At 43.1% G+C, this 27,894-nt stretch overlaps 1 protein-coding gene and 1 pseudogene across 1 annotated transcript; both read right to left on the bottom strand.

The window, feature by feature from the left end:
- Positions 1-428: 428 nt before the first annotated feature.
- LOC106606036 (mutS protein homolog 5-like) lies at positions 429-11,483 on the bottom strand (annotated as a pseudogene).
- A 749-nt stretch (positions 11,484-12,232) lies between these two features.
- Positions 12,233-13,207, bottom strand: LOC123727971 (mutS protein homolog 5-like; the record flags this gene model as incomplete). Its single annotated transcript, XM_045698447.1, has 4 exons — positions 13,072-13,207; positions 12,810-12,912; positions 12,591-12,714; positions 12,233-12,342 (listed from the first exon to the last, which is right to left on the bottom strand). Coding segments are annotated over exons 2-4 (273 nt in total), but the record flags the coding sequence as incomplete, so codon positions are not given.
- Between the last annotated feature and the right edge of the window lie 14,687 nt (positions 13,208-27,894).

Raw genomic sequence — 27,894 nt, forward strand, 5'->3', positions numbered from 1 at the left:
ATTGAAAGCAAGTCTAAGAAGCGCTAGATCTGTTCTATGTGGGCTATTTCTATGCTTCGCGTTCTGAAGTTTGTTTTTGCGTCTTTTACTTTTGGTTTTGTACATCAGTTTCAAAAAGCTGAATATACAATAGTTTTGGTTACGAAAAGTATGTTTCACAGCGGTTTAGAAGGTACAATGATTCTCTACACAATGACTGCTTGTTTTGTCAGATAAATTGAAATTTGGCAAAGTCTCAGAACTCAGGAAGGAGTTAGACACAAACATAGGAGAACACAACTCCAACAGAGGGTGTCTGAGAGAGTGAGAGATCTGAGCAACAACAACCCTTATCTGCCTCTCTAACCTCCTCCCTGGATACTCTAGGGGTTCATACAGGCGTCTAGCCAACTGGAATGGGGTCTGAGTGTGCGTACCTGGCCTGTCTGAGTGTTATCCTGTGGTGGTTGGCCAGAGTGGGGGTAGTGTATCCGTACTCCTGGGAGGCGTGGCTCAGTGCCATCAGACAGTCCAGCTCAGCACTCAGATCCTACACACACGTAGCATAATCCCACAAAAAGGTAAGTGTGCACACAGAGATACCACATAAAGATGCACACCTTGTACAGACAGGCGCTTCTCCCCAGCACTGTGGTCTGCAGCTGTGTCAGAATCACTCTCTCTCTCTCTCTCTTTCAGACATGCAGAGAGTATGGTCTACTTTTTTTCCCCAAAAGGGTTTCTTCGGTTGTAGCCTAGAGATCTTCACGGGTCCACCTGTAACCGAATACCAGAGCGGGTCTGGATCCTGAATTGTAAATAACGTCACGGGTCTGGGTCAGATCTAATATGATTGTCACAGGTCTTGGGTATGTGTAATTTTAACTGACTTGTGCGGAACGGCAAGTAAATATCCGAACGCGAAATTGTATAATTTATGCTGCTGGTCTTGCTTTTCAGAAGAGTGGACATTGGTGCGTGTAGCTTGTTGTCGGCCAATCATAAGTTATCAAAGTGCCAATAGGCTACAATCATAGTCTCCATGTGAGGCAAAAGTTAGGAGATATCTAATCAACGGAAGATGGAATTAAAAGGCAGACTGCTACTTAATATTCTGAAAAGAGTTGATGTTATTTGTAACTGTAGGATGAGAAAGCGCACGCACTGCAGCATCAGTTAGCATAGCTAGCTAGCGTTACTAGCTTCTCGTCCTGGTTTGATGCCATCCAAGACTGGTACTATGTAATCATATTGGATCAAATCAAATTGTATTTGTCACATGCACCGAAAACAACAAGCCCTTAACCAACAATGCAGTTCAAGAAATAGAGTTAAGAAAATATTTACTAAATAAACTAAAGTAAAAAAGGAAAAAAAATCTAAAAGATAATAAGAAAATTACATAACAATAACGAGGCTATATACAGGGGGTACCGGTACCGAGTCAACGTGCGGGGATACAGGTTAGTCGAGGTAATTTGTAAAGTGACTATGCATAGATAATAAACAGCGAGTAGCAGCTGTGTAAAAGCAAAGGGGGGGGGGGGTCAATGTAAATAGTCCAGGTGGCCATTTGATTAATTGTTAATAATAGCAGTCTTATGGCTTGGGGGTAGAAGCTGTTAAGGAGCCTTTTGGTCTTAGACTTGAGGCTCCGGTACCACTTGCCGTGCGGTAGCAGAGAGAACAGTCTATGACTTGGGTGGGACCGGGGTCTTTGACAATTTTTTGGGCCTTCCTCTGACACCGCCTAGTATATAGGTCCTAGATGTCAGGAAGATTGGCCCAGTGATGTACAAGGCCATACGCATTACCCTCTGTGGAGCCTTATGGTCAGATGCCGAGCAGTTGCTATACCAGGCGGTGATGCAACCAGTCAGAATGCAGCTGTAGAACTTTTTGAGGATCTGGGGACCCATGCCAAATCTTTTCATTCTCCTGAGGGGGAAAAGGTGTTGTCGTGCCCTCTTCACAACTGTCTTGGTGAGTTTGGACCATGATAGTTTGTTGGTGTTGTGGACACCAAGGAACTTGAAACTCTCGACCCGCTCCACTTCAGCCCCGCGATATTAATAGGGGCCTGTTCGGCCCTCCTTTTCCTATAGTCCCAGTTGTCTTGAAAGCACCATAAATCCAGAGAATGCCAGACTGATGACAAAATTTGCCCACAAAGGACTGGCGCGCCACCTTCCTGTTCAAGTGAGCACAGCACAACAAGGTGAGTCCAAAAATGTCTTGTATGCTGCTGCATAAATGATGTAATATGGCAGGGAGATATGTATACTGTAGCTAACAAAGTAATACTAAGTGTGAATGTAGTAGCCCATGTGCCTCACCCAAATAATTTGGTCTATTTTCACTTCTTAATTTTGTTCTGACTTGGTGGTGCACATGTAGCCTATAACCAGTTTTTTTTTAAATGTAATCATTGAATATTGTAAGACCTTTCATTGTCTGCTTATATGCCCCCTTTATTTATCCTACAGTTTTGACTTGGTGTACAGGGAGAACACTAAGAACGACCCATGTTCTGAATTCTGTTGCTGTACATTTCAAAAGTGCTGAACAAATAGTTATATTGACTACGTCCGTCCTAGCTTGCTCATGAATGTCTTAATCAAAATTACGGATTGCCTGTGATTCGCTTGTCATCCCCTTATGCCATAGTTTGTACATCTCAATTGTCAGTAGAAACCACATTTGTTTAAACAAGTCAGCCATTTCCAGGCTTTATCCCATCCGGCCGTGATTGGGAGTCCCATAGGGCGGCGCACAATTGGCCCAGCGTTGTCCAAGTTTGGCAGGGGTAGGCCGTCATTGTAAATAAGAATTTGTTCTTAACTGACTTGCCTAGTTAAATAAAGGTTACATATCAGCTATGTTTTTTTAAAGGCAGTAAATGAGGCTGAATGAACAGTTTCGCTGACAGACAAGTCTCCGCTGACAGCCAGGTGTATCAGTGGAAAGATGTTGGGACTGCTGTTGGGACTCTGCTGTTGGGACAGCTTTATGTAGGCCCTAACAGTTATTGGGCACCGTTTGTCACCGTTATAATGCAATTAATGTATTGTTGAGTGTCGTGTTGTGTAGTGGCTTTGCTGGCATGCATCCCACAATAGTTTTTTTCACCCCACCAAGATTTACATGCTAAAATCGCCACTGGTACCAACACACATTGACTTGGTACCGGTACCCCCTGTATTATAATTTTTTTACTTTATTTAGTAAATATTTTCATAACTCTTATTTCTTTCACTGTATTGTTGGTTAAGGGCTTGTAAGTAAGCATTTCACGGTAAGGTCTACACCTGTTGTATTCGGCGCATGTTTGATTTGTTTGCTGTATTTGATACCATTCCACTTCATTAACATGAGCCCGTTCTCCCCAATTAAGGTGCCACCAACCCCGTGGTATATATATATTTATATTCCGGTCTCTGACATTGCTCGTTCTGATATTTATTTTTCTGGATTATGTGTGTCCCCATTTTAGAGAGGACAGAGAGAGAGACGAGAAAAGAGGAGCGAGAGAAAGAGAGGGGAGGGCTGACAGCCTGACCTTTGGTGTCACAGTGTAAGTCTCCCAGCAGGTCATCTAGCTCCTTGGTTCTCTGACTGCGGTAGTGCAGACGCTCCTCAGACAGAAACTAAACACACACGCACAGTGAGAACATACACACATCATAAACTCACACTCACAGTAGGAGCAAACATACACATGTATCATACACGCACCATGAAGTCAAGGCCCTCTATCTCAAAGTCCTCTTTCTCCACCATGCTGGGCAACCGAGGGACCGAGAGCAGGAACCCTATCTGAGAGAGAAAGAAAGAGATAAATAAATTATGTTGATAGGATAGGACATCCAGATTACAATTTCACCTCATCTTATGGATATTTAGAAAGCATCAGCATCCTATCGATCCTGACAGTCAGCAAGGTACACTTTAGATGTATTTGTTTAGCATCCTTGTTAGCATGTAAACCAGGGATGGGTAACTCCATGATGGATGTCAGATCAGAGGGATGTAGACAGACAGTAATAGTAGATGTCTCAGACCAGGGGGATGTAGACAGACAGTAATAGTAGATGTCTCAGACCAGGGGGATGTAGACAGACAGTAATAGTAGATGTCAGACCAAGAGAATGTAGACAGACAGTAATAGTAGATGTTAGACCAGGGGGATGTAGACAGACAGTAATAGTAGATGTCAGACCAGGGGGATGTAGACAGACAGTAGTAGTAGATGTCAGACCAGGGGGATGTAGACAGACAGTAGTAGTAGATGTCAGACCAGGGGTATGTAGACAGACAGTAATAGTAGATGTCAGACCAAGGGGATGTAGACAAACAGTAATAGTAGATGTCTCAGACCAAGGGGATGTAGACAAACAGTAGTAGTAGATGTCAGACCAGGGGGACGTAGACAGACAGTAATAGTAGATGTCTCAGACCAGGGGTATGTAGACAGACTGTAGTAGTAGATGTCTCAGACCAGGGGGATGTAGACAGACCGTAGTAGTAGATGTCTCGGACCAGGGGGATGTAGACAGACCGTAGTAGTAGATGTCTCGGACCAGGGGGATGTAGACAGACAGTAGTAGTAGATGTCAGACCAGGAGGATGTAGACAGACCGTAGTAGTAGATGTCAGACCAAGGGGATGTAGACAGACAGTAGTAGTAGATGTCTCAGACCAGGGGTATGTAGACAGACAGTAATAGTAGATGTCAGACCAGGAGGATGTAGACAGACCGTAGTAGTAGATGTCTCAGACCAGGGGGATGTAGACAGACGGTAATAGTAGATGTTTCAGACCAGGGGGATGTAGACAGACCGTAATAGTAGATGTCTCAGACCAGGGGGATGTAGACAAACCGTAGTAGTAGATGTCTCAGACCAGGGGGATGTAGACAGACCGTAGTAGTAGATGTCTCAGACCAGGGGGATGTAGACAGACCGTAATAGTAGATGTCAGACCAGGGGGATGTGACAGACAGTAATAGTAGATTCCAGACCAGGATGTAGACAGACAGTAATAGTAGATGTCAGACCAGGAGGATGTAGACAGACCGTAGTAGTAGATGTCTCAGACCAGGGGGATGTAGACAGACCGTAATAGTAGATGTCAGACCAGGGGGATGTAGACAGACAGTAATAGTAGATGTCTCAGACCAGGGGGATGTAGACAGACAGTAATAGTAGATGTCTCAGACCAGGGGGATGTAGACAGACAGTAGTAGTAGTAGATGTCTCAGACCAAGGGGATGTAGACAGACAGTAATAGTAGATGTCTCAGACCAGGGGGATGTAGACAGACAGTAATAGTAGATGTCTCAGACCAGGGGGATGTAGACAAACCGTAGTAGTAGTAGATGTCAGACCAGGAGGATGTAGACAGACAGTAGTAGTAGATGTCAGACCCGGGGTATGTAGACAGACAGTAATAGTAGATGTCTCAGACCAGGGGGATGTAGACAGACCGTAGTAGTAGATGTCTCAGACCAGGGGTATGTAGACAGACCGTAGTAGTAGATGTCTCAGACCAGGGGTATGTAGACAGACCGTAATAGTAGATGTCTCAGACCAAGGGGATGTAGACAGACAGTAGTAGTAGATGTCTCAGACCAGGGGGATGTAGACAGACAGTAGTAGTAGATGTCTCGGACCAGGGGGATGTAGACAGACCGTAGTAGTAGATGTCTCGGACCAAGGGGATGTAGACAGACAGTAAAAGTAGATGTCAGACCAGGAGGATGTAGACAGACCGTAGTAGTAGATGTCAGACCAGGGGTATGTAGACAGACAGTAGTAGTAGATGTCAGACCAGGGGTATGTAGACAGACAGTAGTAGTAGATGTCAGACCAGGGGTATGTAGACAGACAGTAATAGTAGATGTCAGACCAGGGGGATGTAGACAGACAGTAATAGTAGATGTCAGACCAGGGGGATGTAGACAGAGAGTAATAGTTGATGTCAGACCAGTGGAATGTATACAGACAGTAATAGTGATGTCAGACCAGTGGAATGTAGACAGACAGTAATAGTAGATGTCAGACCAGGGGGATGTAGATGACGCAGCAGGAGGGGATGCGGGTGTCCAGGTGCTCCAGCTCTCTGCGAGCCACGTCCGTCAGGAAGTCAGACAGTCCCATCATCCTCCTCTTCTCTGGCAGAGGGAGCAGACGGAGGTGAGTAAGATGACCTTAACCTGTTATGGCTAGGGGGCAGTATTTTCACGGCTGGATAAAAAACGTACCCGATTTAATCTGGTTACTACTCCTGCCCAGTAACTAGAATATGCATATAATTATTGGCTTTGGATAGAAAACACTCCAAACTTTCTAAAACTGTTTGAATGGTGTCTGTGAGTATAACAGAACTCAAATGGCAGGTCAAAACCTGAGAGATTCCTTTACAGGAAGTGGCCTGTCTGACCATTTCTTGAACTTCTTTGCCATCTCTATCTTTTACAAAGGATCTCTGCTCTAACGTGACACTTCCTACGTCTTCCATGGGCGCTCAGAGCCCGGGAAAAACCTGAATGTCGTCATCCCAGCCCCAGGCTGAAACACATCATCGCCTTTCTCAAGTGGCCGATCAAGGGACTGTGGGCTTAGGCGCGTGCCCTGGCCGCCCCCGTCTTTGTGATTTTTCCTCTGTTTGCCGAAAAGGAGATTCCCGGTCGGAATATTATCGCTTTTTTACGAGATAAATTGCATAAACATTGATTTTAAACAGCGGTTGACATGCTTCGAAGTACGGTAATGGAATATTTAGAAATTCTTTGTCACAATTTGCGCCATGCGTGCGACCCTGATTTACCATTTCGGATAGTGTCTAGGATGCACGAACAAAACGCCGCTATTCGGATATAACGATGGATTATTTTGGACCAAACCAACATTTGTTATTGAAGTAGCAGTCCTGGGAGTGCATTCTGACGAAGACAACAAAAGGTAATCGAACTTTTATAATAGTAAATCTGATATTGGTGAAGGCTAAACTTGCCGGGTGTCTAAATAGCTAGCCCGTGATGGCTGGGCTATGTACTTAGAATATTGCAAAATGTGCTTTCACCAAAAAGCTATTTTAAAATCGGACATATCGAGTGCATAGAGGAGTTCTGTATCTATAATTCTTAAAATAATTGTTATGCTTTTTGTGAACGTTTATCGTGAGTAATTTAGTAAATTGTTAGCAAATTCCCCGGAAGTTTGTATGCTAGTTCTGAACGTCACATGCTAATGTAAAAAGCTGTTTTTTGATATAAATATGAACTTGATTGAACAAAACATGCATGTATTGTATAACATAATGTCCTAGGTGTGTCATCTGATGAAGATCATCAAAGGTTAGTGCTACATTTAGGTGTCTTCTGGGTTTTTGTGACATTATATGCTAGCTTGAAAAATGGGTGTCAGATTATTTCTGGTTTGGTACTCTGCTGACATAATCTAATGTTTTGCTTTCGTTGTAAAGCCTTTTTGAAATCGGACAGTGTGGTTAGATAAAGGAGAGTCTTGTCTTTAAAATGCTGTGAAATAGTCATATGTTTGAAAAATTTAAGTTTTTGTATTTTTGAGGAATTTGTAATTCGCGCCACGCCTATCATTGGATATTGGAGCAGGTGTTCCGCTAGCGGAACGTCTAGATGTAAGAGGCTAACCTTCACCTTAACCATCAGCAAACTCTAACCTTCAGCTAACATAACTCTAACCTTCAACAAACATAACCCTAACCTTCAACAAACATAACCCTAACCTTCAACAAACATAACCCTAACCTTCAACAAACATAACCCTAACCTTCAACAAACATAACCCTAACCTTCAACAAACATAACCCTAACATAACTCTAACCTTCAGCATTCCCTAATGTTATTAACACTCACTCTCGTCTATAGCAGGGTCCACATTGGGTTTGACAGTGAAACGGTTTTCTGCTAAACTGCCCTCGAAGTCCACCTATACAAGACACAAATCACAGAATAAAATGAGAATGAAACACATTGACATACAGAACATGGGAGCTGCACCTGACGTGTGTACTGTGTGTCCCACCACTCTGATGAGCGAGGCGATGTAGTAAAGGTCGTCTGAGAATCCCTCACTGATCTCCTGGAAGAGTTGGATGGACTGAGGCAGGGAGCGCACTGTGTCCCTGATACACACTGCACTATACACTGTCTACAACACAGACACACACACACACTATTCACACTGCACCGTGGATTGTCTAATACACATTCAGACACACTATTCATATATACTGCTCAAAAAAATAAAGGGAACACTTAAACAACACAATGTAACTCCAAGTCAATCACACTTCTGTGAAATCAAACTGTCCACTTAGGAAGCAACACTGATTGACAATACATTTCACATGCTGTTGTGCAAATGGAATAGACAACAGGTGGAAATTATAGGAAATTAGCAAGACACCCCCAATAAAGGAGTGGTTCGGCAGGTGGTGACCACAGACCACTTCTCAGTTCCTATGCTTCCTGGCTGATGTTTTGGTCACTTTTGAATGCTGGCGGTGCTTTCACTCTAGTGGTAGCATGAGACAGAGTCTACAACCCACACAAGTGGCTCAGGTAGTGCAGCTCATCCAGGATGCCACATCAATGCGAGCTGTGGCAAGAAGGTTTGCTGTGTCTGTCAGCGTAGTGTCCAGAGCATGGAGGCGCTACCAGGAGACAGGCCAGTACATCAGGAGACGTGGAGGAGGCCGTAGGAGGGCAACAACCCAGCAGCAGGACCGCTACCTCCGCCTTTGTGCAAGGAGGAGCAGGAGGGGCACTGCCAGAGCCCTGCAAAATGACCTCCAGCAGGCCACAACTGTGCATGTGTCTGCTCAAACGGTCAGAAACAGACTCCATGAGGATGGTATGAGGGCCCGACATCCACAGGTGGGGGTTGTGCTTACAGCCAAACACCGTGCAGGACGTTTGGCATTTGCCAGAGAACACCAAGATTGGCAAATTCGCCACTGGCACCCTGTGCTCTTCACAGATGAAAGCAGGTTCACACTGAGCACATGTGACAGATGTGACAGAGTCTGGAGACGCCTTGGAGAATGTTCTGCTGCCTGCAACATCCTCCAGCATGACCGGTTTGGCGGTGGGTCAGTCATGGTGTGGGGTGGCATTTCTTTGGGGGGCCGCACAGCCCTCCATGTGCTCGCCAGAGGTAGCCTGACTGCCATTAGGTACCGAGATGAGATCCTCAGACCCCTTGTGAGACCATATGCTGGTGTGGTTGGCCCTGGGTTCCTCCTAATGCAAGACAATGCTAGACCTCATGTGGCTGGAGTGTGTCAGCAGTTCCTGCAAGAGGAAGGCATTGATGCCATGGACTGGCCCGCCCGTTCCCCAGACCTGAATCCAATTGAGCACATCTGGGACATCATGTCTCGCTCCATCCACCAACGCCACGTTGCACCACAGACTGTCCAGGAGTTGGTGGATGCTTTAGTCCAGGTCTGGGAGGAGATCCCTCAGGAGACCATCGGCCACCTCATCAGGAGCATGCCCAGGCGTTGTAGGGAGGTCATACAGGCACGTGGAGGCCACACACACTACTGAGCCTCATTTTGACTTGTTTTAAGGACATTACATCAAAGTTGGATCAGCCTGTAGTGTGGTTTTCCACTTTAATTTTGAGTGTGACTCCAAATCCAGACCTCCATGGGTTGATAAATTGGATTTCCATTGATTATTTTTGTGTGATTTTGTTGTCAGCACATTCAACTATGTAAAGAAAAAAGTATTTAATAAGATTATGTCATTCATTCAGATCTAGGATGTGTTATTTTAGTGTTCCCTTTATTTTTTTGAGCAGTGTAGATAAATGGCCGTAGAACTCCTACCCTTGTAGAGACCCTGCCAGTCAGACTTTGGTGTGAGACAGAGACATCGAACGCAGGAGAGTCTACAGCAGGAGAAATAATACTGTTTATTACAGAAAATTCATACTCATCACTGATGTTGCAGACTGAGGACTGCATGGCGCTGAAGGGTAAAGTTCACAGGTCATGGTTACCGAGATGTTCCTGATGTTGCGTAGGGAGGACTGCAAAGTGTTTAAGGAGTCAGAGTTGTGTGGACAGGAGAAGAATCTCACAACTTCCTGTCTCCTGTTCAACACCGCCAGATCACGAGTAGGCCTCAGAAACCACTGGCTGAGAGAGAGAGGATTTCACAATAACCAACATCTAGCAAAACAAGGAGGGATAGATTATGACTACGCACCACAAACAGGTACTGAGGTATTGATTATGTTTCTCAGATATAATCTGTGTGTGGTTGGTTTCTGACACTTCAACCATGAGAACAGGTTTTCCTCACCGAAGCAGTTTGGAGCCAAACTTGCACCTGCAGTGATTCAGTATCCCTGAAACAGAGACACCAACACCCATGACATCATCACTACTGGAAACACGACTGAGAGATCACCGCTTCTCATAATGCGAGTGTGAGAATGTACTGACATCACATCAGCGCATTAACTTCCCATAATGTGTGTTACCATAGAGACTGAGCCCTTCCTTCTCCCCAGACTGCAGCTTGTACACAGAGGGGTGCAACTCCGACTTGAAGATCTGCAGCACGCTGGAACACACAACAAACATGGCAGAGAGAGTGTGTGTGTGTGTTTGTGTCTGTGTTCGTCTCCAGGGGGACTGACCTGTAAGTATCCTGGTCCACGTACACTACGTCTTTCCTGTAAGAGGAATGAAATTCAGATGTGAAGAAAACATTCAACCACAATACCTATACACAACTGACCCATCTCTCTGTATGTGTGTGTTGTGTGTGTGTCTTACAGTGTGTAGGTGTGGAACTGTAAGATGGGGACTCCCACACTGCTGTCCTCTAGCTCCACTCCCACTCTCCTCCTGTCCAGACACTTCAGCAACGCACCTACTGACCGCAGCTAGGACACACACACACACACACACACACACACACACACACACACACACACACACACACACACACACACACACCATTTTCAATTTAATCTCAAATGTCAGTGTGAGGTTATTTTCCTGGAACAAGGGGGAGGAGAACTCACCATGAGGGGGGAGGAGAACTCACCATGAGGGGGGAGGAGAACTCACCATGAGGGGGGGAGTCGAAGGAGATGCAGGAGGAGAGGTAGGAGATTCTCTCTCTCTCTGAGACGGCGGGAGGAAGGAAGGGAAAATGGGCAGACAACAGCCTCTGCTTACTGACCTCCAGACCTGTGGTAAAGAGAGGGAGAGAGAGAGAATCTGTAACTGAAAACTTGACTATTGATGTTCAAAAGTTACACTGAGAACAATACCTAGTGTATTACCACCACAGGCAAGGCAGCTGTTCTTACCAAAGTCCACATAGGGATAGGTCACCACCTCAGGCCTGTAGTCTGGGTTGGCTCCTGGAAGCAGGGAGGAGAGAGGGAGTCAGAAAGAGAGGGGGATAGAAGAGAGAAAAAGAAGAGAGTGAGAGATAGAAGAGAGCTTGAGAGAGAGCGATAGAAGGGCAAGCAGATAAAGTGAGAAAGGGGGAGAAAGTGCAAATGTATAAAGATTTTTTAGCATTAACCTTTACCCTCCACCTTAACCATCACCCCTCCCCGGCCAGCCTAAAGGTTTCCCTTCCCCAGTCCTCCCTGTGCGGTGCTCCTCCTCACCCAGTCCCTGCACGAACTGGACCCTGCACGAACTGGACCATGCAGCGTTCCTGCTTAGCACTGGTAATGATTTGTACATTTTTTTTTACATTTACGTCATTTAGCAGACGCTCTTATCCAGAGCGACTTACAAATTGGTGCATTCACCTTATGATATCCAGTGGAACAACCACTTTACAATAGTACATCTATATCTTTTTGGGGGGGGGGAGGGGTTAGAAGGATTACTTAATCCTATCCCAGGTATTCCTTAAAGAGGTGGGGTTTCAGGTGTCTCCGGAAGGTGGTGATTGACTCCGTTGTCCTGGCGTCGTGAGGGAACTTGTTCCACCATTGGGGTGCCAGAGCAGCGAACAGTTTTGACTGGGCTGAGCGGGAACTGTGCTTCCTCAGAGGTAGGGAGGCGAGCAGGCCAGAGGTGGATGAACGCAGTGCCCTTCTTTGGGTGTAGGGACTGATCAGAGCCTGAAGGTATGGAGGTGCGGTTCCCCTCACAGCTCCATAGGCAAGCACCATGGTCTTGTAGCAGATGCAAGCTTCAACTGGAAGCCAGTGGAGTGTGCGGAGGAGCGGGGTGACGTGAGAGAACTTGGGAAGGTTGAACACCAGAGGGGCTGCGGCATTCTGGATGAGTTGTAGGAGTCATGATCACATGAGGGCTCACCTCCTGGACCACTGAGAGAGGGAGGGGGAAGATGGGAGGGGGGACAGAGGCAGGGGACCGGGGACGGGGGAAGGAGAGGAGAAGAGGAGAACAGGGGGAGGGAGAGGGGGAGAGGACGGGGGATGGAGAGGAGAAGGAGACGGGAGAAGGGGACCAGTGGGAGGGAGGGGGAGAGGACAGGGGGGAAACGGAGAAATGTGTTTGGGTCAGTTAGTAGTTAGTGTGTGTAAGTGTATGTGTGTTTAACTTTAGTATGTACCTCTGGCCAACAGTTGGAGCTTGTGGTTGTCTGAGGTGTCAGGCATGTAGTGCAGAGTGAAGTCTCTGCTGTCATAGAAACACAACCCCAACTGCACATGCTGGGCAAACACGCTCAGCAACACCTGGATACAGACACACATTATCTTACTCTGCCATGGCCCATTGTTTGTAGTTGGTTTAGCACACATGACGTGTGTGTGTTCACTGTTGCTCTCACCTCATGTGATTCTTCCTCCTCCTCCTCTTCTCTATTCATATCTGGGAGCCCAGACAGGCCTCTTCCTCTGACATCACCAGGCACCAGCCATATACTCTCTAGGCTACACAAAGACACGCAGACAACTTTGGCCTGAACTTTGTCACGTCAATCATGATATCATCATTTGGCTACTGTTAGTTTGCTACTGTTAGCCCTTTCAGTTTACAGACATATAGAATGTGCGCCTCAGTTATGGCATGTCTGTTAGTTAGCAACTTACCCGTGGTCTATCTCAACTGACTTTAACGTTTACTCGGCTTTTTGCTGCTGTGTGTAGTTGATTTTAAGGGCGTCTCTCACTGTGATCTGGCACCTGGCGCGAGGCATGTCACCAAGCGCGCTAAATTCATCCCCACGTGCGCTGGCGTGGCTGCAGCAGAATTAAAGCCAAAGATGATAGATAAATGAAGACGTCCCACTCGTTTACCAGCTAGTTAAGCCCCCAGTCTTTTCTTTATTTTGTTAAATATATTTTTCTCTGTATTTTGAATTGTATTTTTAAGTAATCACCATATGTCTAATAAATCAATGTGTGTGTTTATTTCATGAAAATAATGTCATTATATGTTTAATATCTTATTTCCCTGAGCCTCCTTTTACCATTGAAATGCTCAGTCTGGTCTTGTTAGCCCCTGTTGATATACATGTAAATATATTTGGCAGATAGGATATTACAGCACATCCACCCTTACCCCTTCAAAGTAGTAGGATATATACGCATCAGAATAATCAGATCAGATTGTGATGTCGTGATCTGGGACAAAAACATCATCCCACCTGAACATGCTGACACAAAAAGGACATTATCATAATGTTATTTCGACCTCATAGTGTAAATTACATTTTTGACGGCACTGCCCCTTTAAGGGGTGGTTCTCCCATATACACCAATGCTAGCAGCTGGGTTTGGTCTACTTATACAGTTCATTGACACTATAAGAACCAGAAAACATTTGCAAGTGGCAGTGGTGTAGTGAAGGGCACACACAGGTATACGCTGTATACTCACTTATTTTTCAGTGGGCATTGCATACACTCACTTCTTAATCCCCACTGATACCTATCAAAGCAGTGTAGTGGAGGTATCCACCTTATCAATTAATAGGGCTGATGGAACAGATTGGACTGTTTAGCTTAAAATGTTGCTAAAATATTATTTCTTCACATTTTAGGCGCAACAATGTACACATGACTGTGTGAAAATTACAAAATGCAATTTGGGGAAAACACCTTTCTAAAATGTGCACTGCACATGTGAGCTGTTTCATGGACAGAGATGGGAATATCTGTTAGAAAGTGGTGGGATTTAAAGATGCAATAACTGTCATGGGTTGCTAATATGATTAGGATAATTCCTTTGGCTGCTAGACAATGAAAGAAAGTTGAAAGAAAACCAATAGAACATGAGAATGCATGCCTACCTGTCAGAATGATATCATGATTATTTGCATCAATCCAGTGGACATTTATTTTGCAAACTCCATCTCATGTGCTACAGAAACACTGCTAACCAAACAACACTGATAGGTGCCTGCACAGTTGCATTCAAGGGTAACTACACTCAAATAAAAATGTATTTGATTTTTCCCAGACCTCAAAAGTGGTCTCCAGATGTGGTTTATTAAGCATTGTTATGAACTTAGAACATACGTTTTTTTTCTGTTTAAAAAAAGGTGACTTTGAGAACGAAAGCCTGAAAGAATTGGGGAAAATCTGAAACCTGTGAATTTATGATTCAGTTGATCTGTTTCAATAATAGGTACTACTATTAGCCTACTGCACAGTACAGCTTGGGTTGGCCTGACAGTGAAAGAATATGTGATTGATCATTTTAGGTCATTCAGAGTGAATGTCACTGTTTCTCCTAGTATTTTTCACACAGGGCATCTTTCCTTCGCGGGGAGGGCCATTTGAAACATTTTTGGCAAAATTATAGTATTTCCACTTCTCCATGCACCACTACACCACTGGGGAGTGGGATGTCTTGCTTCCTATTTCATCTCTGCTAAAGCATGGGTTCAGAACTGAATTAAATCTGTGAGTATACATGTGTGATGACAACCATCCTGTGTGTGTGTGTGTGTGTGTGTGTGTGTGTGTGTGTGTGTGTGTGTGTGTGTGTGTGTGTGTGTGTGTGTGTGTGTGTGTGTGTGTGTGTGTGTGTGTGTGTGTGTGTGTGAGAACATGTGGTAGGGAAGACTTTAACAATAACAATGAGCCCCAGGACAGGAGTTATGGTAATATCAGATATTTAATAAAAAAAAATGCATTTTAAAACAAACAGCAATAGATTTAACATACATTTAAAAAAAAAATGAAATTGCTAACATTCATTGGTCAAAACTGAAGTCACATTGTCAAAACTCTTCACACAGTGAGCGAAACAGAAGTGTATGTAGACCAAATTGTGAATAATTTTTCATTGCTTTCACACAAAATGCATTCAATGACCACATTATCTGAAATCCATTAACTCTTTTCTCATTCATACTCCACCATCTGCAAAACTACAGTGGCAAGAAAAAGTATGTGAACCCTTTGGAATTACCTGGATTTCTGCATAAATTGGTCATAAAATTTGATCTGATCTTCATCGAAGTCACAACAATAAGCAAACATAGTGTGCTTAATCTGATAACATACAAATTATTTTATTTTTCTTGTCTATATTGAATACATCATTTAAACATTCACAGTGTAGGTTGGAAAAAGTATGTGAACCCCTAGGCTAATGACTTCTCCAAAAGCTAATTGTTGTCAGGAGTCAACTAACCTGGAGTCCAATCAATGAGACGAGATTGGAGATGTTGGTTAGAGCTGCCTTGCCCTATAAAAAACACTCACAAAAATTGAGTTTGCTATTCACAAGAAGCATTGCCTGATGTGAACCATGCCAAGAGATCTCAGAAGACCTAAGATTAAGAATTGTTGACTTGAATAAAGCTGGAAAGGGTTACAAAAGAATCTCTAAAAGCCTTGATGTTCATGGAGAATGTTCAGCACTGTTGCTACTCTCCCTAGGAGTGGCCATCCTGCAAAGATAACTGCAAGAGCACAGCACATAATGCTTAATGAGGTTAAGAAGAACCCTAAAATGTCAGCTAAAGACATACAGAAATCTCTGGAACATGCTAACATCTGTTGACGAGTCTACGATACATAAAACACTAAACAAGAATGGTGTTCATGGGAGGACACCACGGAAGAAGCCACTGCTGTCCAAAAAAACAATTTCTGCACGTCTGAAGTTTGCAAACTGGATGTTACACAGCGCTACTGGCAAAATATTCTGTGGACAGATGAAACTACAGTTGAGTTGTTTGGAAGGAACACACAACACTATATGTGGAGAAAAAAGGCACAGCACACTGATAAGGTTTAAGGTAATGACTAAAAGTATTCCACCCTGTTACTGTATAATGGAGTGAAATGTATTTGAATCATAAGACTAGAATTCTCTAATGTGTGTGCGTAGGACAAGTTAACCTGTTTAGGATAGGGGGCAGTATTGACACGGCTGGATAAAAAACATACCCGATTTAATCTGGTTACCACTCCTACCCAGTAACTAGAATATGCATATACTTATTACATATGGATAGAAAACACCCTAAATTTTCTAAAACTGTTTGAATGGTGTCTGTGAGTATAACAGAACTCAAATGGCAGGTCAAAACCTGAGAGATTCCTTTACAGGAAGTGGCCTGTCTGACCATTTGTTGAACTTCTTTTCCATCTCTATCATTTACTAAGGATCTCTGCTCTAACGTGACACTTCCCACGTCGTCCATAGGCGCTCAGAGCCCGGGAAAAAACAGAATGTCGTCATTCCAGCCCCAGGCTGAAACACATTATCGCCTTTCTCAAGTGGCCGATCAAGGGACACTGGCTTATGCGCGTGACCCCGACCGCCCCCGCCTTTGGGATTTTTTCCTCTGTTTGCCGAAAAGGAGATTCCCTGTCGGAATATTATCGCTTTTCTACGAGAAAAATGTCGTAAAAATTGATTTTAAACAGCGGTTGACATGCTTCGAAGTACGGTAATGGAATACTTAGAATTTTATTGTCACGAATTGCGCCATGCGCGTGACACTTCTTTACTATTTCGGATAGTGTCTGGAACGCATACGAACAAAACGCCGCTATTCGGATATAACGATGGATTATTTTGGACCAAACCAACATTTGTTATTGAAGTAGCAGTTCTGGGTGTGCATTCTGACGAAGACAACAAAAGGTAATCAAACTTTTATAATAGTAAATATGATTATGGTGAGTGCTAAACTTGCCGGGTGTCTAAATAGCGAGCCCGTGATGCCTGGGCTATGTACTTAGAATATTGCAAAATGTGCTTTCACCAAAAAGCTATTTTAAAATCGGACATATCGAGTGCATAGAGGAGGTCTGTATCTATAATTCTTAAAATAATTGTTATGCTTTTTGTGAACGTTTATCGTGAGTAATTTAGTAAAATGTTAGCGAATTCCCGGAAGTTTGCGGGGGGTATGCTAGTTCTGAACGTCACATGCTAATGTAAAAAGCTGGTTTTTGATATAAATATGAACTTGATTGAACAAAACATGCATGTATTGTATAACATAATGTCCTAGGGTTGTCATCTGATGAAGATCATCAAAGGTGAGTGCTGCATTTAGCTGTCTTCTGGGTTTTGGTGACATTATATGCTGGCTTGAAAAATGGGTGTCTGATTATTTCTGGCTTGGTACTCTGCTGACATAATCTAATGTTTTGCTTTCGTTGTAAAGCCTTTTTGAAATCGGACAGTGTGGTTAGATTAACGAGAGTCTTGTCTTTAAATGGCTGTAAAATAGTCATATGTTTGAGAAATTGAAGTAATAGGATTTTTAACGTTTTGAAAATCGCGCCACAGGCTTGCAGTGGCTGTTACGTAGGTGGGACGAATTCGTCGACTTTACTATTTAGCAATATAGGCGAGACAGTGTGTGCATAGGAAAAAAGGAACTTGTGACAGACAACTTGTGACCACTGTGAAACTGATAACAGGAAAGAAGTCTCCCCACCCAGGGAGGGGAGAAACCGTTAGGCTTACAGTAGATTATGTAACATGTTGCAGGATAAGATAAGCAATGTATGTCTTGGAGAAGACTTGTAAATAAGCATTGACAGTGTTAAAGAAGAGGAGGGGCATTTATAAGGGGTATGACATATGGTATGACCAAATCTAAGGTATAAAAGGCTATGTGTTTGTATGATTGGGAGAGCCCTTGTGAATAAACATTCTGACTATTGTAAGCTGGGACTCCGACAAGATAGAACTGCCAAAGGGGGCAGCGTTGCAATGGTTTCATTCAACCAGAATCTTACAAACTCTGGGTTTCAGACCGAGTAGTTTAATTGAAGTTCATTTTAAGAATATTTGAGAACAGAATTCTCGTATCACACACCAACATCAAAACCTCAACTGTAAAGTATTGTGGAGGGAGCATCATGGTTTGGGGTTGCTTTGCTGCCTCAGGTCCTGGACAGCTTGCTATCATCAACAGAAAAATGAATTCTCAAGATTATCAAGACATTTTGCAGGAGAATGTTAGGCTATCTGTCCACCAATTGAAGATCAACAGAAGTTGGGTGATGCAACAGGACAACAACCCAAAACACAGAAGTAAATCAACAACAGAAAATACACCTTCTGGAGTGGCCCAGTCAGAGTCCTGAACTTTTTATTATGGAATGGTCTACCGTATCAAAGGCTTTTGCCAAGTCAATAAAAATAGCAGCACAATATTGCTTAGAATCAAGGGCAATGGTGACATCATTGAGGACCTTTAAGGTTGCAGTGACACATCCATAACCTTTTATTTCACCTTTATTTAACCAGGTAGGCCAGTTGAGAACAAGTTCTCACAACTGCGACCTGGCCAAGATAAAGCAAAGCAGTGCGACACAAACAACAACACAGAGTTACACATGGAATAAACAAACGTACACAACAGAAAAAATCTGTCAGAGGGAGAAGAGGGAGAACACTATAACACAGCAAACATGAACAACAACAGTCTAAACATAGCTGAGGGCAATTGAGCAAAATGTCCACTAGATGACAGCAAATGGACCTATCACGAACCTGGATTTCTCACCCTTCCTGTAGGTTCGTGATAGGTCCATTTGCTGTCATATAGTGGACATTTTGCTCAATTGCCCTCAGCTATGTTTAGACTGTTGTTGTTCATGTTTGCTGTGTTATAGTGTTCTCCCTCTTCAAATTAGGGCTAATTGGAAAAGCTGTATAATAGAGGACATTGTATTAGTTCTTTGTACTTCCTGACGAAGGCCATGCAGCCGAAACGCGTCGGATCTTTAAAACTTTGTTTCTATTGAACATGCCATACAAATAAAGGCATTTTAATTCATTATATGAAGAGTGCCTTGGTCCTCCTTTCTTTTTGATGACCAATTCACCCCTTTTACCAAAGAGCACCTTCTGTCTACCAAAATGTACTATTGTGTACCTTTAGTAGCGCTTCACTTCCTCCTCTTTCTGCTCTACTCAGAAAATTGGATGCAGTCTATCACAGTGCCATCCGTTTTTGTCACCAAAGCCCCATATACTACCCACCACTGCGACCTGTATGCTCTCGTTGGATGGCCCTCGCTTCATATTCGTCGCCAAACCCACTGGCTCCAGGTCATCTATAAGTCTTTGCTAGGTAAAGCACCGCCTTATCTCAGCTCACTGGTCACCATAGCAGCACCCACCCGTAGCACGCGCTCTAGCAGGTATATCTTTCTTTTTGCTGAGTAGAGTGTTGGAGGCTATTTTGTAAATGACATTGCCGAAGTCAAGGATTGGTAGGATAGTAAGTTTTACAAGGGTATGTTTGGCAGCATGAGTGAAGGATGCTTTGTTGCGAAATAGAAAGCTGATTCTAGATTTAATTTTGGATTGGAGATGCTTAATATGAGTCTGGAAGAAGAGTTTACAATCTAACCAGACACCTAGGTATTTGTAGTTGTCCACATATTCTAAGTCAGAACCGTCCAGAGTAGTGATACTGGACAGGCGGGCAGGTGCGGGCAGCAATCGGTTGAAGAGCATGCATTTAGTTTTACTTGCATTTAAGAGCAGTTGGAGGCCATGGAAGGAGAGTTGTATGGCATTGAAGCTTATCTGGAGGTCAGTTAACACAGTGTCCAAAGAAGGGCCAGATGTTTACAAAATGGTGGCGTCTGCATAGAGGTGGATCAGAGAATCACCAGTAGCAAGAGCTACATCATTAATGTATACAGAGAAAAGAGTCGGCCCGAGAATTGAACCCTGTGGCACCCCCATAGAGACTGCCAGAGGTCCAGACAACATGCCCTCCGATTTGACCCACTGAACTCTGTCTTAGAAGTAATTGGTGAACCAGGCGAGGCAATCATTTGAGAAACTAAGGCTTTTGAGTCTGCCGATTAGAATGTGGTGATTGACAGAGTCGAAAGCCTTGGCCAGGTTGATGAATATGGCTGCACAGTATTGTCTTCTATCGATGGCGGTTATGATATCGTTTAGGACCTTGAGCGTGTCTGAGGTCCACCCATGACCAGCTCAGAAACTAGATTGCATAGTGGAGAAGGTACGGTGGGATTCGAAATGGTCGGTGATCTGTTTGTTAACTTGGCTTTCGAAGACCTTAGAAAGGCAGGGTAGGATAGATATAGGTCTGTAACAGTTTGGGTCTAGAGTGTCTCCCCCTTTGAAGAGGGGGATGACCGTGGCAGCTTTCCAATCTTTGGGGATCTCAGACGATACGAAAGAGAGGTTGAACAGGCAAGTAATAGAGGTTGCAACAATTGCGGCAGATAATTTTAGAAAGCGAGGGTCCAGATTGTATAGCCCAGCTGATTTGTAGGGGTCCAGATTTTGCAACTCTTTCAGAACATCAGCTATCTGGATCTGGCTAAAGGAGAAATGGGGGAGGCTTGGGGGGGGGGGGGGGGGTGCAGGGCTGTTGACCGGGGTAGGGGTAGCCAGGTGGAAAGCATGGCCAGCCATAGAAAAATGCTTATTGAAATTGTCAATGATTGTGGATTTATCGGTGGGATTTGGGGTTGTTCCTGGTAGGTTCATTGATAATTTGTGTGAGATTGAGGGCATCTAGCTTAGATTGTAGGATGGCCGGGGTGTTAAAACCTGTTGGGGCTAGGGGGCAGTATTTTCACAGCCGGATGAAAAACGTACCCAATTTAAACAGGTTACTACTCTGGCCCAGAAAATAGAATATGCATATTATTAGTAGATTTGGATAGAAAACCCTCTGAAGTTTCTAAAACAGAACTCATATGGCAGGCAAAAAACCTGAGAAAAATTTAATCAGGAAGTGGGAAATTAGAAATTTAGTTTTTGTTTTGAATCCCTTGAAAAAGTACAGTGACATAGGATTTACGTTGCACCTCCTAACCATTGGCTGTCAACAATCTTTAGGAACCTGTTTCAACCGTCACCTGTTGCCGGGCAGATAATTATGGCTCAGTCAATCACTGGCCAGTCTGAGGAGAGGTGTCTTATGATGCGTGTGCACGTGACTTCGTCGTTTTTTAAATTTTTCTTCTGGGATGAATACCTATTGTCCGGTTGTAAAATTATCGCAATTTTACGTTAACCTGTTAGGGCTAGGGGGCAGTATTTGCACGGCTGGATAAAAAAAATGTACCCGATTTAATCTGGTTACTAATCCTACCCAGTAACTAGAATATGCATATACTTATTATATATGGATAGAAAACACTCTAAAGTTTCTAAAACTGTTTGAATGGTGTCTGTGAGTATAACAGAACTCATTTGGCAGGCAAAACCCTGAGACATTTTCTGACAGGAAGTGGATACCTGATGTGTTGTATTACCTTTAAACCTATGCCATTGAAAAACACAGGGGCTGAGGAATATTTTGGCACTTCCTATTGCTTCCACTAGATGTCACCAGCCTTTACAAAGTGTTTTGAGTCTTCTGGAGGGAGATCTGACCGAACAAGAGCCATGGAACGATGATGGCCCATTAGACACCTGGCGCGCGAGTTCATGTTGGGTACCCTCGTTCCAATACGGTATAAAAGAGAATGCATTCGTCCACCTTGAATATTATTCATGTTCTCGTTAAAAAAGGCCCTAATGATTTATGCTATACAACGTTTGACATGTTTGAACGAACGTAAATATATTTTTTCCCCTCGTTCATGACGAGAAGTCCGGCTGGCTTAGATCATGTGCTAACAAGACGGAGATTTTTGGACATAAATGATGAGCTTTTTTGAACAAAACTACATTCGTTATGGACCTGTGATACCTGGAAGTGACATCTGATGAAGAGAATCAAAGGTAATGGATTATTTACATAGTATTTTCGATTTTAGATCTCCCCAACATGACGTCTAGTCTGTATCGCAACGCGTATTTTTCTGGGCGCAGTGCTCAGATTATTGCAAAGTGTGATTTCCCAGTAAGGTTATTTTTAAATCTGGCAAGTTGATTGCGTTCAAGAGATGTAAATCTATAATTCTTTAAATGACAATATAATATTTTACCAATGTTTTCTATTTTAATTATTTAATTTGTGGTACTGACTTGACTGCCGGTTATTGGAGGGAAACGATTTCCTCAACATCAATGCCATAGTAAAACGCTGTTTTTGGATATAAATATGAACTTGATAGAACTAAAAATGCATGCATTGTCTAACATAATGTCCTAGGAGTGTCATCTGATGGAGATTGTAAAAGGTTAGTGCATCATTTTAGCTGGTTTTATGGTTTTGGTGACCCTGTCTTTGAATTGACAAAACATTACACACAACTCTTGTAAATGTACTGTCCTAACATACTCTAAATTTATGCTTTCGCCGTAAAACCTTTTTGAAATCGTAAAACGTGGTTAGATTAAGGAGATGTTTATCTTTCAAAGGGTGTAAAATAGTTGTATGTTTGAAAAATTTGAATTTTGACATTTATTTGGATTCAAATTTGCCGCTCTTGAAATGCACCTGCTGTTGATGGAGTGCACCACGGGTGGGACACTTGCGTCCCACCTAGCCCATAGAGGTTAAAAAATACCCTAAAGGATTGATTGTAAACATCGTTTGACGTGTTTCTACAAACGGTAATGGAACTTTGAACATTTCGTCTATCGATTTGCGTCCACGCCACATGGCATTGTAAAGTGTTCTGGATGGGTCAACAAAATGGACGTATTTGGACATAAATGATGGACTTTGCAGAACACATTAACATTTCTTGTGGAAGTGGGTGCCCATCCGAGTGCATTCCGCCGAAGATCAGCAAAGGTAAGTAAATATTTCTAACATATTGTTAGAGATTTGTCGACGCCGTGGTTGTAGGCTAACTGTATAGCTTAGCATTGAAGGCTAAGTTCTGTACTCAGAATATTGAACAATGTGCTTTTTCCGTAACGTTATTTTGAAATCTGACAAAGTGTTTGTATAAAGGAGTAGATTATCTCTAATTCTTTAAATAATTGTTATAAATTTTATCAACGTTTATGAGTTCTTCTGTAAATTAAATGTGCCTATTCACCGGGGGTAATGGGGAGAAAACATTTTCTGAACGTCACACGCCAATGTAAAAATGGGGTTTTTGGATATAAATATAAACTTGATCGAACAAAAAATGCATGTATTGTCTAACATGATGTCCTAGGAGTGTCATCTGATGAAGATTGTCAAAGGTTAGTGCTTCATTTTAGCTGTATATCTGGTTTTCTGATGGCTATTGTTAGGGTTTGACCAACTATTTGTTTGCATTACCTATATAATATAACAAAGAAGCTATGCTATAATATTAAGTTTATACTCTATATGATAAGAGCATACTGCTGTGTGAGAGGAAGGGGCTCATGGGATGTTGAGTCATATGGAAAGAATGCAGATGCTGTAAATCAGGGATATGGAAGAGCTTGTTAACCTGTTAGGGCTAGGGGGCAGCATTTGCACGTCTGGATAAAAAAAATGTACCCGATTTAATCTGGTTACTAATCCTACCCAGTAACTAGAATATGCATATACTTATTATATATGGATAAAAAACACTCTAAAGTTTCTAAAACTGTTTGAATGGTGTCTGTGAGTATAACAGAACTCATTTGGCAGGCAAAACCCTGAGACATTTTCTGACAGGAAGTGGATACCTGATGTGTTGTATTGACTTTAAACCTATCCCATTGAAAAACACAGGGGCTGAGGAATATTTTGGCACTTCCTATTGCTTCCACTAGATGTCACCAGCCTTTACAAAGTGTTTTGAGTCTTCTGGAGGGAGATCTGACCGAACAAGAGCCATGGAACGATGATGTCCCATTAGACACCTGGCGCGCGAGTTCATGTTGGGTACCCTCGTTCCAATACGTTATAAAAGAGTATGCATTCGTCCACCTTGAATATTATTCATGTTCTGGTTAAAAAGGCCCTAATGATTTATGCTATACAACGTTTGACATGTTTGAACGAACGTAAATATATTTTTTCCCCTCGTTCATGACGAGAAGTCCGGCTGGCTTAGATCATGTGCTAACAAGACGGAGATTTTTGGACATAAATGATGAGCTTTTTTGAACAAAACTACATTCGTTATGGACCTGTGATACCTGGAAGTGACATCTGATGAAGAGAATCAAAGGTAATGGATTATTTACATAGTATTTTCGATTTTAGATCTCCCCAACATGACGTCTAGTCTGTATCGCAACGCGTATTTTTCTGGGCGCAGTGCTCAGATTATTGCAAAGTGTGATTTCCCAGTAAGGTTATTTTTAAATCTGGCAAGTTGATTGCGTTCAAGAGATGTAAATCTATAATTCTTTAAATGACAATATAATATTTTACCAATGTTTTCTAATTTTAATTATTTAATTTGTGACGCTGACTTGACTGCCGGTTATTGGAGGGAAACGATTTCCTCAACATCAATGCCATAGTAAAATGCTGTTTTTGGATATAAATATGAACTTGATAGAACTAAAAATGCATGCATTGTCTAACATAATGTCCTAGGAGTGTCATCTGATGGAGATTGTAAAAGGTTAGTGCATCATTTTAGCTGGTTTTATGGTTTTGGTGACCCTGTCTTTGACTTGACAAAACATTACACACAACTCTTGTAAATGTACTGTCCTAACATACTCTAAATTTATGCTTTCGCCGTAAAACCTTTTTGAAATCGTAAAACGTGGTTAGATTAAGGAGATGTTTATCTTTCAAAGGGTGTAAAATAGTTGTATGTTTGAAAAATTTGAATTTTGACATTTATTTGGATTCAAATTTGCCGCTCTTGAAATGCACCTGCTGTTGATGGAGTGCACCACGGGTGGCACGCTAGCGTCCCACCTAGCCCATAGAGGTTAAATGATAACGGCAGGATATGGGTGAAATGTATATGCGGAGGGGTGTCGGGGTTTTAGAGAACTGTGCATTGTACCGTCACAAGATAAATCAACTGCCAAAGATAATAACTACGCCCGGCAACAGGAGGCGTCTCGAGGTTGGGACCAACCTGCACGCCAACGATAGGATGAGTAAGTTTAAACCACGCTCATCCTCCCTCTGACAGGCCAGCAGTGAGCGGGAACTATCTCTGTCAGATTATTTAATGAAAAGCAAAGGATGTGTAACTCAGTTCTCTGTCTGCCCTGCGAGGTGTTACAGTGAGCCCGTATATACGAACATTGCATTTATCACTATTTACTTAGCTTAATAAACAGCTGTGAAACCGTACTAGAGACCAGAGTTTCTCTTTGTTCTGACACCAGAATTGAATTGACGCGACCTAACACTATCGTGCTTGGAAAATGGCTTTTTTATTTTTTTTGCTGAGGTGCTATGCTAAAATAATCTAATGTTTTGCTTTCACCGTAAAGCCTTTTTGAAATCGGACAATGTGATTGGATTAACGAGTAGAGCATCTTTAAAATGCCATATAATACTTGAATTTTAATTTTGAGATTATTTTGTTTTGAATATCGCGCCGTGCTATCTCACTGGTTGTTGTCCAACCAATCCCGTTAACGGGATTGTATCCTCAAGAGATTTTAAGCATGTCCCAGTTTAGGTCACCTAACATTATGAGCTCTGAAGATAGATGGGGGCCAATATTCACATATGGTGTCCAGGGAACAGCTGGGGGCTGAAGGTGGTCTATAACAAGCAGCAACGGTGAGAGACTTGTTTCTGGAAGGTGGATTTTTAGAAGTAGAAGCTCAAATTGTTTGGGCACAGACCTGTATAGTATACCAGAACTCTGCAGGCCATCTCTGCAGTAGATTGCAACTCTGCCCCCTTTGGCAGTTCTATCTTGTCGGAAAATGTTATAGTTAGGGATGGACATTTCTGGATTTTTGGTGGCCTTCCTAAGCCAGGATAAAGACACGGCTAGGACATCCGGTTTGGCAGAGTGTGCTAAAGCAGTGAATAAAACAAACTTAGGGAGGAGGCTTCTAATGTTAACATGCATGAAACCAAGGCTTTTACGGTTACAGAAGTCAACAAATGAGAGCGCCTGGGGAATGGGAGTGGAGCTAGGCACTGCAGTGCCTGGATTAACCTCTACATCACCAGAGGAACAGAGGAGGAGTAGGATAAGGGTACAGCTAAAGGCTATAAGAACTGGTTGTCTAATGCGTTCGGAACAGAGAGTTAAAGGAGCATGTTTCTGGGCACGGAAGAATAGATTCAAGGCATAATGTACAGACAAGGGTATGGTAGGATGTGAATTCAGTGGAGGTAAACCTAAGCATTGACTGACGATGAGAGAGGTTTTGTCTCTAGAGACACCATTTAAACCAGGTGAGGTCCCCGCGTGTGTGGGAGATGGAACAAAAGGGCTAGCTAAGGCATATTGAGCAGGGCTGGAGGCTCTACAGTGAAACAAGACAATAATCACTAATCAAAACAGCAATGGACAAGGCATATTGACATTAGGGAGAGGCATGCGTAGCCGAGTGATCATAGGGACCAGTGAGTAGCTAGGCAAGCTGGAGACTCGGCGATTCAGACAGCTAGCGGGCCGGGGTTAGCAGGCTAGCAAAAGGGCCTTAGGGGGACATCGCGACGGAAGAGTCTGTTGTAGCCCCCTCGGACTGTTACGTCGGAAGACCAGCCGTGATGGATTGGCAGGGCTCTGTGTAGACAGTAAAAGGGTCCAGGCCAATTGGCAAAATAGGTATTGTAGCCCAAGAAATTGGCTGATGTACCTCTTCAGCTAACAGTCTGATATGCTCTAGACAGCTAGCGGGCCGCGGCTAGCAACTGGTGCCTGCTTCGGGACAGAGACGTTAGCCAGGAGTAGCCACTCAGATAGCAGCTAGCTAGCTGCGATGATCCAGGTGAAAAGGTTCAGAGCTTGTGGTAGGAATCCGGAGATGTGGAGAAAAAGCAGTCTGGTATGCTCTGGGTTGAATCGCGCTATGCAGACTGGCAGGAGTTAGCCACTGCTAGCGGTCATCAGCTAACTGACTACTAGCTAGTAGCTAGTTAGCTGGCTAGCTTCTGTTGGGGGTTCCGGTTCTTAAGTATAGAAAATAGCAGATCCATACCACATTGGGTGAGGTGGGTTGCAGGAGAGTATGTTGAAATAGAGGTTCAAAATATAAAAAATATATACAAAGGACAAGAAAAATATATACACGGGACATGACAAGACAAAGATGTCTGAACTGCTACGCCATCTTGGATATGACTGAGATGCTGTGGCATGACCTCAAGATAGCAGTTTACACCAGACATCCTAAGAATATTGCTGAACTGAAACAGTTTTGTAAAGACGAATGCTCCAAAATTCCTCCTGACCATTGTGCAGGTCTGATCCGCAACTACAGGAAACATTTGGTTGAGGTTATTTCTGCCAAAGGAGGGTCAAACAGTTATTAAATCCAAGGGTTCACATACTTTTCCCACCCTACACTGTGAATGTTTACATGGTGTGTTCAATAAATACACGAAAACATATAAGTGTTTGTGTGTTATTAGTTTAAGCAGACCGTGTTTGTCTATTGTTGTGACCTAGATGAAGATCAGATCAA

Source organism: Salmo salar, chromosome ssa02 (assembly GCF_905237065.1).
Source record: "Salmo salar chromosome ssa02, Ssal_v3.1, whole genome shotgun sequence".
Taxonomy (NCBI): Eukaryota; Metazoa; Chordata; class Actinopteri; order Salmoniformes; family Salmonidae; genus Salmo; species Salmo salar.